This window comes from Mustela erminea, chromosome 6, assembly GCF_009829155.1.
Source record: "Mustela erminea isolate mMusErm1 chromosome 6, mMusErm1.Pri, whole genome shotgun sequence".
Taxonomy (NCBI): domain Eukaryota; kingdom Metazoa; phylum Chordata; class Mammalia; order Carnivora; family Mustelidae; genus Mustela; species Mustela erminea.
In genome coordinates, this window is record NC_045619.1 from 50085504 (window position 1) to 50102254 (window position 16751).

Sequence of the window (16751 nt, forward strand, 5' to 3'; positions counted from 1 at the left end):
GTTTTGAGCTAAGCCTTTAAAATAACAGAATATATATTCTTATCATATTTCCAAGAGTAGATGGTGCCATGTTAGTTTGTTTTGTTCCTGGTAAGAATCTTCTTGCTGTTCTTTTCCTAATTAGCCTTCTTGTCCTTCCTTTCTTCCCGTGTCTATCATTTCCTTTGGATAGAAAGTCTTCCTGTAGGGTTCAGCTGCAAGAGGACTGTGAATGAGCTACCAGAATCTTAGAGCCCATTGTATTTGTGTCTGCCATTGTGCATTTTTGTGGAAAGAGGATCTATAGTTTTCTTCAGGTTCTGAGGCCTCGGTATAACTTCATTACATTAGAGGAAACAAAACAATACTCCACAGATGGAAATTTGGGGCATTATGATGTCATGTAATGTAACATTCTGAAACTACAACGTATCCATTTGAATTTCAAAGGACTGAAAAGTGAGTACTCTCTCTTTGGCATTACTTATATGTTGTTATCAAATAAATGGCATTTCCCCTTGCACATACCAGTGAATGCTCTTAAATGTTGGAGAAATGAGACACCACGGAACTCAGGCACCCAACCTTGGCAGACGATTCTGGCATGTTACCTGTGGCTGACGTTTAGAGATCACAGGTCACACCAGCAATTCCAGCACACCTGAGACGGTGGGGCTGGTGGTCTAGTGCAGTGGTTAAGTTCAAGCTCAGATCCAACCACTGGAATCCAACTTTAGCTATTGATTCCTTGCTCTATACCTTCAGACAAGCTATTTCATCTCCTTGTGCCGTCATATTCTTATCTTGGAAATGAGACTACTGATAGCACCTGTTTTTCATAGTTGCTGTGGAGAGGAAGAGGTTGATGGAAGGTGGGACTACAAAGGCTCATGGCAGCTGAACTCTTGCATGAAGGCCAGAGTACTAGAAGATCAGAGGACCCAATGTCCTACTAAATCTATTCCTTTCAACACACACTTCATCTTGCTTCCCAGTCTCTGACATCATTTTTGTACCAGGGTCCTCTATTCCTGTTTTCTTGTCTTCTTACATGGCTTCCCCTGTCCCATTCATGGAGTGGAAACAGGCATAGGGAATAAAAACTACAACATGATTCTGGAGGCTTGTCCTGTTTTATTGTAGTAAATAAAAATATCTCAAGACTCCTCAATTACTCATCCAATCCAGTAAAACTAAAACCAAAGGAAAGTAAAACCTCTGTGTTATACTTTACCTGGCAAAGCTTATATTCTAGTTCCCTAATTTGTTTCTAAAGTGCAACTTCTACTTCTGGCCATGTCAGTAAAACTGTTAAATCGGTGAACATTGCTTGAGAGCTCAATATACATAAAGCATAGAAGGGGAGAAAAAGCAATTGCTTTTGTAAGAAAATAAATACACACGATGCAAAGAGTAGCAAGGATTCTATATCATCACCCAGCCCTATTTAACTGAAATCGTGTCTACCTTTTTCTGTGTTTAGGGTTTTTTGAAAGATGAATGGACATTGCAGCCCAGTTTGAAAAAATCATGGCAAAGTCAGTTAAGAAACATCACTTTAGCACTTCTGAACCTTCTCTTCCAGCAACTTTAGTCTTCAACAGCATCTCCTTTAATATTGATGGTTCCATCCAGTATAAAGAAAAGCCGTATTTCTCTGCCTCCGAAGCCCTAGACGCTTACATTGATGATTTCTATTTAAGCTGTAAGCCACCTGATATTAATGATACAAAGGTTAACTTGGATCAGAACCCTCTCGAATTTCTTGCTAAACTAAACAGTGGTAAGCTTTCATTATTCTCTGAGTTCAGTTTTCATTATCTATAGAAAGCCTATGCTTTGAGAAGATCTATGATCGAAAGATTTTTTTTCTTGGAAAATAATTATCTTACACTTTGTGAATCTTTTTATAAGATTGCTATATAATTTTAAGTTTCCAAAACTTTACAGCAATGGCTCCTTTCGAATTGAGAGTTAGTTATGGAAAGCACACCCGAGCCTTGATTTCAGAGTGCAAAAGCTCTGGCCTTAGCTAGAAAGCCTTGTGCTCTATGACTAAAGGTGTTACAAAGTCACTTAAATTCTCCAAAATGGGAATAACAGTAGTAACACCTCACAGGGTTATTGTGGGAACTAAATGTACGTGAACTGCTCTTAAATCGTCATGACTATAGTAGGGTCCTCAGTTTCTCTCTGTAGCGCAATGAACACTATAATGGAAATAAGTGACTTGAGGTCTGGTTCCTATTCTACTAATGAGCTGAGATATGAGAAGTCATTTCCTCTCCCTGGGCTTCAGTTTCTTTCTCAATAAGATCAGGAGACTGAAATTTATGACCTCTGTAATTTTAAAATTCTGCATTATGTAGATTACAAGAAAATAAAATTATTCAACTCTAGTATTTCTCATTTAAAAAGTCTTATTTGTAGAAGGCAGGAAAAAAAATTACCACCAGGAAAGTAAAACCAGGTATGAATCTGCATTTGTGACTGACCTTGAAAACTCTGGGGATATCACCTCCTCCTCTTATCTGTATAAGTAGGAATAATAATATTGATACTAATAATAAGAATGCCTGTTTCTTCACTAAACATGGGAAGCCATACATTACAAAAGTAAGGTGGCATGTAGTATTATTGATTTTGAATTATTATGAAAACAACATTCACCATAATAATACGTGCTAGGCTTGATAGGCAAAATTAGAGTATATCAAACAGCTTTTTATTTTTTCATAAGTGAAAAAACATAAAATGGCACGAGAATTCATGCAACTGTGGCATGCCCTACACGAGAGAAAACGTTTCTTTTTTTTTTTATTAAGTATTTTTATTTATTTGTTAGAGAGAGAGCAAGAGAGGGAATGGAGGGGCAGAGGGAGAGGGAGAAGCAGACTCCCCGCTGAGCAGGAAGCCTAATGTGGGACTCGATCCCATGTCTCTGAGATCATGACCTGAGCTGAAGGCAGACGTTTAACTGAGCCACCCAAGCACCTGAAAACTATAATTCTTTAACCCAAGTTGTATTATAAATATTTGACGTGGTTTGATCAACAGGCAAGCATGATAATGGGGATTGAGTGTGAAAGTGCGGTTCAGCCGTCTAGATTATCCATGCGATCGAACTGTAAAATATATTGTAATTTAGTCAGTAAGACTGTTGGCTTTTCTGACAAGGATTTTCATCTTTTTTTATTATGATTTTGTTCAGTTAACCACTGTATAGTACATAATTAGTTTTTGATGTGTTCAGTGATTCCTTAGTTAAGTATAACAACCAGTGACCATCACAACACGTGCCCTCCTCAATACCCATCACCCTGTTACCCTCTCCCCACATCCTCTCCTCTCTAAAACCCTCCGTTTGTTTCCTGGGGTCCGGAGTCTTTCATGGTTTGTCTCCCTCTCTGATTTCTCCCCCTTTGGATTTCCCTCCCTTCTCTGTGGTCCTGCATGCTATTGCTTATGTGCCACATAGGAGTGAAACCATAGGGTAATTGTCTTTCTCTGCTTGACTTAGGTCACTTAGCATAATTCCCTCTAGTTCCATCCACATGGGTGCAAAATTGGGCATTCATCCTTTCTCATGTCTGAGTAATATTCCATCGTGTATATGGACCACATCATCTTTATCCCTTCATCTGTTGAAGGGCATCTTGGCTCCTTCCACAGTTTGACTACTGTGGACATTGCTGCTGTGAACATTGGAGTGCAGGTGCCCCTTCTTTTCATGACATCTCTACCTTTGGGGTAAATATCGTTTTTTGAAGGTTTGTTGTAGAAAGTCTTCCTATGTCCAGTTTTTCCCTTGGATCTAAAGGAGACACTGCAGGCCCTTATTAATGGCTTGGAATATGACACAGGCACATGCTCTTTCCTGCCTCCTCTTGAGTTAACTCTGCCATCAACAATATTCTTGACACGTCTTTGTAAAGGGAAATCGAGGGCTTTTTTTCTGATTATAAAAGTAGTTCTGGCAATAAATTTTCAGAAAACACAGGAGAAAACAGAAATCAATTCTAATCTCAATGGAGAAAACTGTCGACAGTTCTATATAAACTTCCCTCTTTTTTCCAGTGCAAATACCTATGATAGAATCATACTATCCATTCTGTTCTGTGATCTTGTTTATTCACTTATCAATAGGCTGCGAATATTTTTCATGTCATTAAAATCGTTCCGTATCTTTACATTAAATGGTTCTACAGTACTTCATTGTTTCAGGACATTTTAGTTGTCACTAGTATCTATTCAAATTGTTAACGAACCATGAGATACTATGGACCCCAGGAATCAAACTGAGGGTTTTAGAGGGATGGGGAGATGGGGGGATGGGTGAGCCCAATGATGGGTATTAAGGAGGGCACGTATTATGTGGAGCACTGGATGTTATACACAAACAATGAATCCTGGAACACTACATCAAAAACTAACATATGGTGACTAACATAACATAATTTTTAAAAATTATTAATAAATTTAAAAATTGTTGCAATTGCCACCATTGTACATACATGTTTAGGTAGCTGTCCAGTTATTTCCTTAGGATAAATTCCTAGGCATGGGGTTTCTAGATCAAACAACATGCACATTTTTAAGAGTTTGATTTATATTACTAAACTGTCTTCCAGAAAGGACATACCAATTTGATATTCTCTCCAAGGGAGTGGGAGTGCCCTGATTCCCCTATAATCTCACTGTCCAGGAATATTATCTTTTTACATTCTTGCCAGTCTGCTGGGTAAAAGTTGGTATCCCTGTTTACTGAGCCTTTGCTCTTCTCCTTTTGTGAACTGCCTAACTTTGTTTTTACCTGTTTTTGTTTAGTACATTTAAATCTTTACTTCCTCTGGAATTTATTTTGTTGTTAGGTACAGTTAAAGCTCAATTAGTTTTTTAAACAATTCCACTTGCCACTTTGTCATGACCTAAATTCCCATATATTTCTTGAGTCTTTGTTCCAACCACCTGACTGCTTCATTTCTGCACTATTATCACTCTATTTCAATGACAGTAGTTATACAGTGAATTTAATGTCTTGGCTAGGACAGAGGATGAAGAGTTTAGGAGTCGCATCTATTCTCACTCACTTATTCTTCTAAATGGGCTTTAAAATTACTCTAAACAATCTCCAAATGTTGGTCTTTGGAATACTTAGATTAAATTCCTAACTGCCCTCCTGAGCCCTGCGTGGCCCCCTCCAACCTGTCATCCACCCTGCAGAAGAAGGATCTTCAGGAAGTACAGATCTACTTCTGTCGTTTGTGCGCTGCAGGTTCTGTAATGGCCCTCCCCCCAACTAGACTAAAAAGAAAGCTTAAAGTCCCTAATATGTTCTCAGGGCTAGTGGTGATCTGGATCCTACTTACGAACCTAGCCTGTTTCTCTTCTCTGTTGCTATGGCGCACGTGTGCACACCTCCCAGTGGGGTCCTTGTTCTGGCTGCCTGGAGCTGCTTCCAGCCCAGGGAGTGTGTACATGTTGCCTCTCTACTTTTTTATATGTTGGTCCATCAGTCTGGAGTTCTCTCCTCCCCACCCCCTTTTTTTCTGGTTGGCCTCAGTTTAGATGTTACTTCCCTGCCTCTTCTCACAAAGTCCAGTTTGGTTGCTTCCACTGTGCCTTCCCTTCCCACCTGTAGCATTCCCTAGGGTGCCATGTAACGTTGCATTGTAAGAATCTGCTCACCAGTTTGTCCTCCCACTGGACTGACAGGGCCACCTGAGTCTCTATCTTATTTCCTGTTGTACTTACCCTTGTAACTTGGCCCTGAGGGACACAGTCCATTCATATTGAAGAAGGAAGTGGCAAAGGAAGCAATATGGTCATGTTGTGTGTGTCTATGACTCTTGTTGTTCTCATTCTAGGCTTCTCATTCCATTGGCAGTGTGATTGTTATGGAAAATATTGCCTTCCTCTCCATCTTTTTAAAAATTGTTAATCTAGTGTATGATTTGCTCACTCAGAGGGGTGATACTTAGTTCCCTGTCTCACTGGACCAACATGAGCGTGTTCTACACAATGCCAGGGCTGATAACACCAAGACCTTTACAGGATACATCCCCAAAGAGAAAGAGATGACCCATAATGTCACCACCACGCTTGGGGATCCTTTCACTTCTTCACCAGATTCTCAACTGATGATTTCTTTGGGTCGACTTCTCAGAGACCCATGCCCATACTTCTTCACTTGATTGGACGCTTTTTAGGCTCATCGCTCACACTCAACCCAGATGCTACACCGTTTTTGCAGAGCCCACAGCAGCTGTTGTGGTATCACGTGCGTGGAGCTTCGCACTCACCACAGGTGGCTGCCTGTGTCTGTTTCTGTGAGTTCTGTGAGGCACCAGCACTGGCTCTTGTTATTCCTGTTTCTGTGGAGCCTGGCATGGTTAAAGGAACTGAGCTAGACTGAAAAATAACCCTCAAGAATGACTACCTCAATGTGTCTAATAAAGCTATATTTAATCTAAGATGAGGGGGAAATGTGAGTCTACCCACTGTGTGCTCCCACACGCAGCCCCCTCTGGCATATCTTGGGCATCGAGCTCAAATTTGGAGGAGCCTCTCAAAAAGTTATTGACACTCTTAGCATTGAATTTGTTTTTTTTATCCACTAACTCAGTGTAATCATCTTCTATTCCTGTTCTGTAAGGAACTTTTCCGCACTGAAGTTTTACAAAATATTTCCAGGCACTTTTTTTTGTCTGTTTTTGCCTTGAAATTCAAGTGATTTTTCTTGGTATAGAAAATGTGCTTTGGGAGAACCAGAGAGGAGATTCTCTTGAAAGATTATGGCAAAACGCTGTATGGTTTTACCTTGAAACATTAATCCCTTGAATACTCCCCTTTTCGTTTTTATGCTCGTACGTGGAGAAAATGATCCAGCAATGCTGTTAACAGCCTATTTTGTGGATGAGAGAGTTGTTCTTCTTTCACAATAATGAAAAATCATAACTATTGATTTGGAGGTGGACTGATCTGGAAACCGAAGTAGAGTTTCAGTGCACCTGAGGAGGAAAGAATTCATGTTTATACCACGGCCCAAAGCAACTTCAAGAGGCATTATCTGAGACTTCTGTACTGCCTCGGATGCCTTTGGGGCATTTTGCCATGTTTTCAATTTGTAGTTTTTCAGGTAGAGAAACAAGAAGCCTGTTTGGAAGTCATCCTGTTAGTCTAAGGGTAATGAATTCATTTTTCAGTCTGTGCTTGTCTGATGTTGAAGTCATGACCAACATGAAATTATTTAATCCGCATGTATGCTAAGGAACATGTTTGTAATTAGGAGCGTAGGGTCATGCACAAACTCTATTCTGAATAACCATGGTCCCTACCTTCACCGACCTCACAGTTTGCAAATAAATGTAACACCAACAGTTGTGATGTAGTTTAATTGTTCAGATGGGAATATGCATGAGGGCTGGGAGCAAAAGGATGTGTATTTAAAGCAGATTGGGGGCTTGGAAAAGGCTCCCAGAGAAAATGATGCTTCCGTTAAGTTTTGAAGGCCAACGTAGAAGATAGCAGACCAAAAGGAAAAAGGAGAACTTTCTAGAGAAAGGCATAGCTGTGTGGAAAGGCACATCATGCATTTAAGAGGTTACTCACAGTTCAGGGATGGATACAGACAGATATTTTTAAAATTCTATCTCCTTCAAGTTTGTCTCAACTTCGGTTTTAATTCTAGTAGTGTAACTGCACTTGTACTAAAGTCATTAGCTCCTTATATGTGTCATGAGAAAACAGATTTCACTCATTCTCGTGTGTGGCAATTTTTAATAGAAAAAATAGCAGTGAGGATATTTGATGCAGGTGTTTTCTACACCTGTACCTCTGAAATACCTCTAGTATCTTCATACTAGAAAATGCAGATTTTGTAAATGAAATAAGAGTTTGATCGCTGTTCAAGTGGACATTTTATGCTGGATTATTTATCAGTCTTTTCTGTGGTTCTTTCTAACTCCTAGAACATTTCATCTTTTCACAGCCTACCTGCCTGGAAGAGTCATTTTCCTCTTACTGTCCAATCCCTGTGGGTCTCCCTCAATGTGATCTCCATTCCTACTACTTCACTGTGATTGGTCCCTCAACACGGGTGTGCTACCCCACCTACCTACCCCACACACTGTGCAAGCTCATGCTTTGTGATTTCACTAGCATCATTCCCTCATCCTGAAAGACCCTGCTTCCCAGTACACATACCTTCTTCGTATCTGACTTGTGCTCACTCTTCAAAACCCACCTCAAATTCAGCCTCTGCCTAATCCTTTCTGCTGTGTTCCTGCCCCCATACCTCGGCACCTAAGTTTGCTTTACTAGTAATAAGCTGTGCTACTAGTATAGTATAATACCAATCCCTAACATTTATTAGTATGTGTGCATGTATATTTGCTGCCTATAGTAATGCCTACATTTATTAAGCTCTTGTTATCTGTCAGGAACTATTAAATGCTTTACCTACATTATATTATTTGACTCTCAAAACCATACCATGAGATGAAATCCTCATTTTTCAACAATACTGAGACACAGGTTATAGAAGATGCCCAAGGGCACAGAGTTGTAAGTGTTGCCTCTGGATTTATACCCAACCCTTCTCATTCCAGAGTTCCCACTCTGGGCCAACGCTGCACCACACACACTTTACGTGGGCCATAAATAAAACTACAGGATATAAGGCTGAGACAAAAAAGAAAAAAGAAGAAAGAAATCCTAAGACTCCTCTTGGACATCATGATCTGAATTTTAAAGAAGGACCAAAATTGACAAAGTTGGTTCCATGTTTTATTTCTGTGATTCCTCTTAGTAACTAATAAGCAGGAATATGACCAAAAAGATAGAAGAGTCTGAGAGGAGAGAGAAGAATCTGGCTAATTACTTCTTGATTATTTTGCTATTTTTTTATTGGTTTTTTTTCCTGATTGTTTTTCATTATAGTTGGTGCACAATGTTATATTAGTTTTATGTATACAACTTAATGATCTAACAATTCTATACATTACACAGTGATGTGGGTCCACTTGCCCTCTGAGACCACACACGGTTATTACAGTCATCATGACTACCTTCCCTGTGCTGTGCATTTCATCCTGTGACTTAACACTGGAAGTTTGTGCCTCTTACTTCCCTCTGCCTATTTGCTGTCATTTAAAAAAAATTATTGTTAAGGCAGTCATAATGAAATAGTATAGTGGACAAAGTACTGTACTTTGAGTAAGAGCTAGGTTTGACTTCCAACACTTTTACTTACCCACACTGTCACCGCGGGCAAATTCTTTAATCTCTGTCTGTGTCTCTCTCTTCATATATAAAGTGGGAAAAGTAATTCCTATCTAAGATGATATATTGAGGATTAAATAAAATGGTAAATGTGAATGCACCTGAAACAGTTCTGTGTCACATTCCTGGTGCCCCCAGAATAATTTATTTACTCTGGTGGGATAACTTGTAAAATATAGCATTTCTTGATGGTTTCAACATTCTTTTTTTTTTTTAACTCTTTGTTCATTTGTCTCATTCGCTCTAACTCCTCACTCCTACCTCCAGCCATAACAAAAACAAAAACAAAGCACTGCATGCTTTCATGTGAACAATGACGTTCTCACCCCGAAGGCGGAAGTTGCTTTTGACGATTGTGTATATAAGTCTGTGGCATATCTCGAAGTGGCCCTCGGACTTTGCATATGTGATGCGGAGTCTTGGTTGACAACGTAGAGAAGATTTTTCTTTACTGTTCTCACTGCGTTTGGTAGATGGTACAGCACTTCTGGGAAAATTGTGATTTATTTAGACAACTCTTTTAGATAGTGCAGGTAATTTATTAAATCAGAATTTTGCTTGCTTTGTTATCTGTCCCCATTTTGCCCTGAAAGTTGAAGTTTTATATGCTATTTATTTGACCTTCCATGTCTCTCTCTCCTGCATTAGCCTATGATAGACACTTGCGCCAGGAAGTTGTATGATAGGCCTAAGCAAGACCAGGAGGGCTGTGAGATCAGTAGAGGATTCTGTGGTCTTAAAGGAAAATTTGGTCCCAGGATGCTACTTTCTTAGTGGAGAAAATTAAAAGTTGAGATCTTTAAACTGAATACAGTTACTTTCTTTAACTCTTTATCATCTTTTGTAAATTAAAAAAAAAAAAGCATAAGGACCTAACATGGGAAGAGAGAGAAAATTATAATCCAAAATTTTGGACCGATATGAATGAAATGTAGTTGAGCTATATGCCTTTGGTATTGAATATTGTCATTAATTTCATTTATTTAATTGGTTTTTAAGAATATTTTTTTAATTTATTTATTTATTTATTTATTTGGGAGAGAGAAAGGGAGCCCAAACAGGGGGAGGCTTGGAGGGAGAGGGACAAGCAGACTCCCTGCTTAGTGGGGAGCCCAACACGGGGCCCAATCCAGGACCCCGAGATCATGACCTAAGCCAAAGTGATGTTCAACTGACTGAGCCACCCAGGCACCCCTCATTTATTTAATTGTTAATAATATTCTATAAAATAAGAGTCTGCAGAATGGATATGCTGGTTTTCAGGAATAGTAAGACATCCACATACTTATCACCCAGCTTAAAATATAGAATGTTGATGAGCATGTGGATCCTCTGTCCTCCCCTCAAGGATGTCATTGTTCCTTTATTTTTCCAGGAGTAATACCATCCTGTGTTTTTCAATTTATTACTCAGCTATTTTCCTTTATAGTTTCTGCTCTGCTCTCAGTGTCTATTCTGGCTGTTTGCAGATTCTGCTAGTACAAAAGCGGTCCCAGTTAACTCCCATGTACTTAATCTTCTGTTGCACATATGCTCAAGTTTTTCTGGAGTGCACACCGTGCCCTGGGGTTGCTGGGTTATGAGTGTGTCCCCCTTCACGTTGGCTAGACTAGACTATCCCCACATATACTCCTGTCAGCCGCATGTGAGTTCCCCTTTTTCCACTATCACTTAGTCGGCTTGGGCTTCCATCCCAAAGACTAGGTGACTTAAACAACAGAAATTTATCTTCTCACTGTTCTGGGGACTGTCAAGTCCAAGTCCAGGGTTCAGTTTCTGGTGAGAGATCTTTTCCTGGCTTGTAGACAGCTGCCTTCCTGCTGTGTCCTTACTAGCGGAGAGGGAGGGAACAAGTTCTCTGGTATCTCTTCTTTTTTACAAGGGTGTTAAGTTTGATAGGATCAGGACGCCACCCTTATGACTTCATTTAATTTTAATCAGCTCTTGAAAGGGCTTGTCTCCCATACAATCACGGGGTGGGGAGAGGGTCAGAGCTTCATTTTGGGGGGACACAATTCAGTCCATCGTAATTATAAATACTTGATATTTTCAGAAGTTGGGGGGGTTTTGTTTTGTGTTTTGTCAACTAGTGGGTATAAATGATACCTTCTTATGGTTTCTTTTTCTATTGTGGTAAACCATATATAACCTAAAATTTACTATTCTAACCATTTTAAGTGTACAGTTCAGTGATATTTAGTAGTCTTATCATTGTGCAGCCATTACCATAATCCATTCGCAGAACTTTTTCATCTTCTCAAAATGAAACTTCACACCCATTACACAGTGTCTCTTTATCCTTACTTCCTGCCAGCCCCTGGCAACCACGATTGCACTTTCTATGAATTTGACTGTTCTTTGTACCTCGTATAAGTGAAACCATATAGTATTTGTCTTTTTCATAGCTGGCTTATTTCACCTAACATAAATGCCTTTACGTTTTCATCCATGTCATAGCATCTGTCAGAATTTCCTTCCTTTTAAAGTCTGAATAATATTCCATTGTAAGTATTCCATTTGTAAACAAAACACATTTTGTTTATCCATTCATTTGTCGATGGATACTTGAGTTGCTGTCACCTTTTGGCTATCATGAATAATGCTGTAATGAACGTGGATTTACAAACAAGTGTTCAAATATCGGTGCACTGCTTGAGCCCTGGCTTTCAATTCTTTTGAGTATGTATTACTGTGGTTTTTAATTTTTATTTCCCTGATTACTAAAGAGGTTGAGTATCAATCTTATTTTTATTGGTCATTATTGGCCATTCTTAGCACTTGTGTTTGCTTTTCTTTAAAATATACATTCATATCTTTTATCATTTTTTAATCTAATGCATAATTTGGATTTATTTTCCATTTTGATTTTTAGCACTTCCTTGTGTATTCCGGACACTAATCTTTTGTTGCTTATATGTGTGACAATTTTCTTCTCTTGATATGTGACTCTTATTTAGAATTTCTTTATGGTGGGTTTTTGTTGAATCAGAAACCCCTAATTTTAATGTAGCAGAATTTATTAATTTCTCCTTTTATGACTTTTCTTGTTTAAGAAACCTTCTACCTTGAGAACATTAAGATATTTAATTTTTAAAATTCTAGTTAAAGCAGGGGTGCCTGGGTGGCTCAGTGGGTTAAGCCTCTGCCTTCCGCTCAGGTCATGATCCCAGGGTCCTGGGTGGAGTCCCGCATCAGGCTCTGTGCTCAGCAGGGAGCCTGCTTCCTCCTCGCTCTCTGTGATCTATGTCTGTCAAATAAATAAGTTAAAAAAAAAATTCTAGTTAAAGCAAACATGGATATTTTAGGAAATAAAATGTAAACGATGGGGGAAGGTTTAGTATTAAATTTTAAACTTAATTTATCAAGTGTCTATTGAGTCCTACCTTGTGACACACCCTTAGAAGCCACAGATTCTTTGCTCTCGTGGAGAAAGACAATAACCAAATGAGTATACAACACAAGCCAGGTTGTCATAAATGCTATGAAGAAAGACTGAAAGAAATCACTGTCATTAGGACCAGAGAACCCTCCCACCCATGTGAGCTACATGAAAAGCACAGGAAGAAGGCACAATGGCAGCCCATACCCTGGGCTTTTAGTCCTGGTTCTTTCACTCTGTAAATTGGGTGAAATTTATTTGTCAATTAAATGTACAGATCGAATTAGATAACCTGTAGGAATCCTTTCACCTTGCAAAATTCAGGTTCTGAAATTCTAAAAGGTTTTTGCTTTATCAAACCTCTTTGGGAAAAACTGTTTAAAAGGAAATATGCTAAGTCTAAATTTTTCTAAAGCTAAAAGAGTGTAGTTCACTTCCAATCCTGATTGTTAACGCTGTGTCCCAGGCAGAGTAATTTTTCATCATTTCCAATAAAACCAATATGAGGTTCCAGCTGAAGCACTGTAAATGGAGAACCATTTGTAAAGGGATTTCCCTATAATTAAGACGACTCTGCAGAGAAAGCAATAAGAACAAGTCTTCCATGATCGGCTGCAAAACTTAAAGCACTAAAATTGTTAAATAATACTATAGACTTCAAAATTTATATGTATCTTTGGAGCTAGTCTCATAAAAGGAATGATTATTTAACAGTCTAAATTCTCGAAAATGGTTTTGATAGTGAAAAAAAAAGTAACCCATACTGCTATACTTTTTTATCTGTGGACATTAAAATGTAAATTTCTCTTTGGAGCTTGTAGAAAATCTTTTCGTGGAATGAATGCTCAATTAAGTGTGACAGGTGATTGTGATTAATCACTTCTTATTACCAGGAATGGAAGACATGAAGCCTTTGTTGCCTCATGAAATATAACACCACGCAAAAGGAAAATGCAGAGATGGACCATTTTTGAAGGAAAACATAAACCATTTTACACCTCTTTGAAAAACTGAATGAAAGTTTCTGAATCTCATACATATGAATCTTCCCATTTATCTGAGGGTTACCTGGGCTCTGGTCTCTTGAACTTGAAGGTGCAGAGTTCCTTCAAGATCCTACTCTCAGGTGCACTTACAATATGTGATTTGACTGCCATTGGCAACTTCAATTTAAGACTAATAAAGGATTGGGACGCCTGGGTGGCTCAGTTGGTTGGGCAGCTGCCTTCGGCTCAGGTCATGATCCCAGCGTCCTGGTATCAAGTCCCACATCGGGCTCCTTGCTTGGCGGGGAGCCTGCTTCTCCCTCTGCCTGCCATTCTGTCTGCCTGTGCTCACTCTCTCCCCTCTCTCTCTCTGAAAAATAAATAAAATCTTTAAAAGAAAAAAAAAGACTAATAAAGGATCAGGATAGGATATAAAGGATAAAGGATAATAAAGAAGGATGAAGCCAGAGATTGCTTAAGGGTGTGGTCAGACATCACGTAGCACAGTGGACAATGGTACGGCCTCTGGAACCCAACTTCCTCCATTCAGATTCTAATGCTATTACTTATAGCTAAGAAAATTTTGCAACTTATTTAACTTCAGGTAATTAATACTCTTCAGTAAAATGGGGATAGTGGTAATTTAATCTGTGTCTTTACTGATTTAAAGACAAAAGCTGTGGTCATCTTTAGGTATTCAGAAGTTACAAAACACCCATTTCCCTCTTTTTTCCACTTATCCTTTTTTAATTTTTGAGATTTGAGATGAAGTCTTCACTTATATAGGGTCATCTTTAAAAATGGCAAATATTCTGGGGGCCTGGCTGGTTCAGTTGGTAGAGCGTGCAACTCTTGATCTCAGAGTCATGAGTTCAAGCCGCATGTTGGGCATAGGGCTTACTTAAAAACAAATTACAGACATGCTTCTATCTGCTATACAAACAGATAGGTTTCTTATCCTCCTTTTATCGTCCCTTGAGCAAGTCACTTACCCATCCTGAGCTTTTCCTTTCTTGTTTGTTAAGTGGAATTAATACCAATTCATAAGGATTATAGGCTTTCCATAGACTGTGAGTGTTACATTTGATCAATACATAATGATTCAGAGCAGGAATATGCACATTTATCTTAAACAATGGGTTTTGTTGTTGTTGTTTTTAAAGATTTTATTTATTGGACAGACAGAGATCACAAGTAGGCAGAGTGGCTGGCAGAGAGAGAGGGGGAAGCAGGTTCCCCGCTGAACAGAGAGCCAGATGGGGAGCTCAATCCCAGGACCCTGAGATCATGACCTGAGCTCAAGGCAGAGGCTTAACCCACTGAGCCTCCCAAGCACCCCTTAAACAATGGTTTTAACCTTGGATTCAGTATTTGTGTATTTGTATTTTGGGACCAGCCCTTGGCCCATATTCAGTGTTAATACCTGTTCATTCCATTTTTGCTGTAGTTCTGTCACCTTAAGAGAGTTTGTGACAATCTTCTGCTTAGATAGAAATTTCTCTATCACTGACTCACATGGTGGGACCACCATTCTATAGTTTGTCACCAGTCTCCCATAATAATGACAAGAATAGTTTCCTTTGCCCTTTTCCCTTTTTACATAGAAAGTTAGGTGGCTATACTGGTTGGCATTATATTAAGACAAAGAGTAAAATCTTCTGCCTAATGCTTAATAAATGGAGAAAAATGGCAATGAAAACAGTGATACACTACAAAGATCTTTAGCATTGCTGTTATAGTGATAAAAATAAAAGTTTCATATAAGTAGTATTTATTTTTCTTATAAGTTTTCATGTTATATTTGAATAGCACTTTTAATATCCCTTTTATCAAATAGTAAACAAAGCCAATGAACAAATACTTATTTAGCAACCTAGAATGTACAAGATACTGTGTGGGGGGAAAAATGAATAAAAAATAGCCGAGCTCTGGGACACCTGGGTGGCTCAGTGGGTTAGGCCTCTGCCTTCGGCTCAGGTCATGATCTCAGGGTCCTGGGATCGAGCCCCGCATCGGGCTCTCTGCTCAGCAGGGAGCCTGCTTCCTCCTCTCTCTCTGCCTGCCTCTCTGCCTACTTGTGATCTCTGTCCGTCCAATAAATAAAATCTTTAACAAAAAAAAAATTGCCCAGCTCTAAGATTTTCCTATCAAGTCCATGACCAAGAAAATAATAGCTTTTCCAATTATCTTACTATCACTAGAGTAATAGGAAATTTTACTTTCCTCATATGCTATTCCCAATTATTATAATAAATGCAGCCAACATATATAGACATTTGATTTAGCCGGAATGTTTTCTGGCCCTTCCTCTCTATAAGGCAATCCCAATAAAATCCTAAGAATAGACATTTCTCCTTCAATCGTGACTTTACTCTAGTGGGAAACATCTTTTATGGCACTGAAAGTATGATGAGATGCAGAAGCAGATACTGCTCTGTGATTCGTAAAATGTTACTGACTCATTCAAAAAGTCTCTGCTCCCTGCCCTCATGGGCTATGTAGTCCCATGATAGAACAATAAAATCTTGAACATATAGCCTGAAAAGATGCAGGAAGGCATCCTCTATTTTAAGACGCTTTCAGCTAATTTCTCTAAGCCTTATTTTTCTCACCTGTCAAATGAGATCCATTCTTTCACTCTAAAATATCTTTTTTGCACAAATTGAGGACTCAAGTCCACATTTTTCTGCCTCACAAGAGTTTAAGCACCATGAGGGCAGAGAACAGAAGAAATCAAATCCAGGGAGGCTCTGAGCTGGTATTGGAAAATAAGGATTCTGGAATTTTCCACATCTTCTTCAGAACCTAGCAAAAAGGTCTTTGTGCATTGTAGTTGCCAAACTCAAAAGCAGAAAAGGTGCCTGAAAAAGCCCCAAAGCCATGACCTATATTTGACAGAGTGACTACCAGTGCCTCGAGATTTTTCGGGGGGGGAAAATGTCCATTTTTAAAAATCAAAAGTAAGTTTGTATTCTTCGAAACTAGGATCTTAAAGTGTTCTTTCCGTACAGAATGTCAGCAGGGAAATATAAAAGATGAATGGTTTAGCATGCTTTCAAATGAAGGTTCTGTGTATACTTAAATAATTCACTGCCTCTTGGAGAAGGTAAACATCTCTGGATGAA

At 39.0% G+C, this 16751-nt stretch overlaps 1 protein-coding gene across 8 annotated transcripts in view; it reads left to right on the top strand.

The window, feature by feature from the left end:
• GRIP1 (glutamate receptor interacting protein 1) overlaps positions 1–16751 on the top strand; it is a 678373-nt gene that overhangs the window by 435533 nt on the left and 226089 nt on the right. For 2 of the 8 annotated variants that reach the window (XM_032347115.1, XM_032347117.1), the window contains exons 1-2: positions 417–438; positions 1463–1762. The exons of the other annotated variants lie outside the window; for them this stretch is intronic. In XM_032347115.1, coding sequence (XP_032203006.1) covers positions 1480–1762 — 283 coding nt within the window. In that variant the 5' untranslated portion in view covers positions 417–438; positions 1463–1479. Of the gene's footprint in view, positions 1–416; positions 439–1462; positions 1763–16751 lie in introns of those variants that run through there. 8 annotated transcript variants of the gene reach the window in all.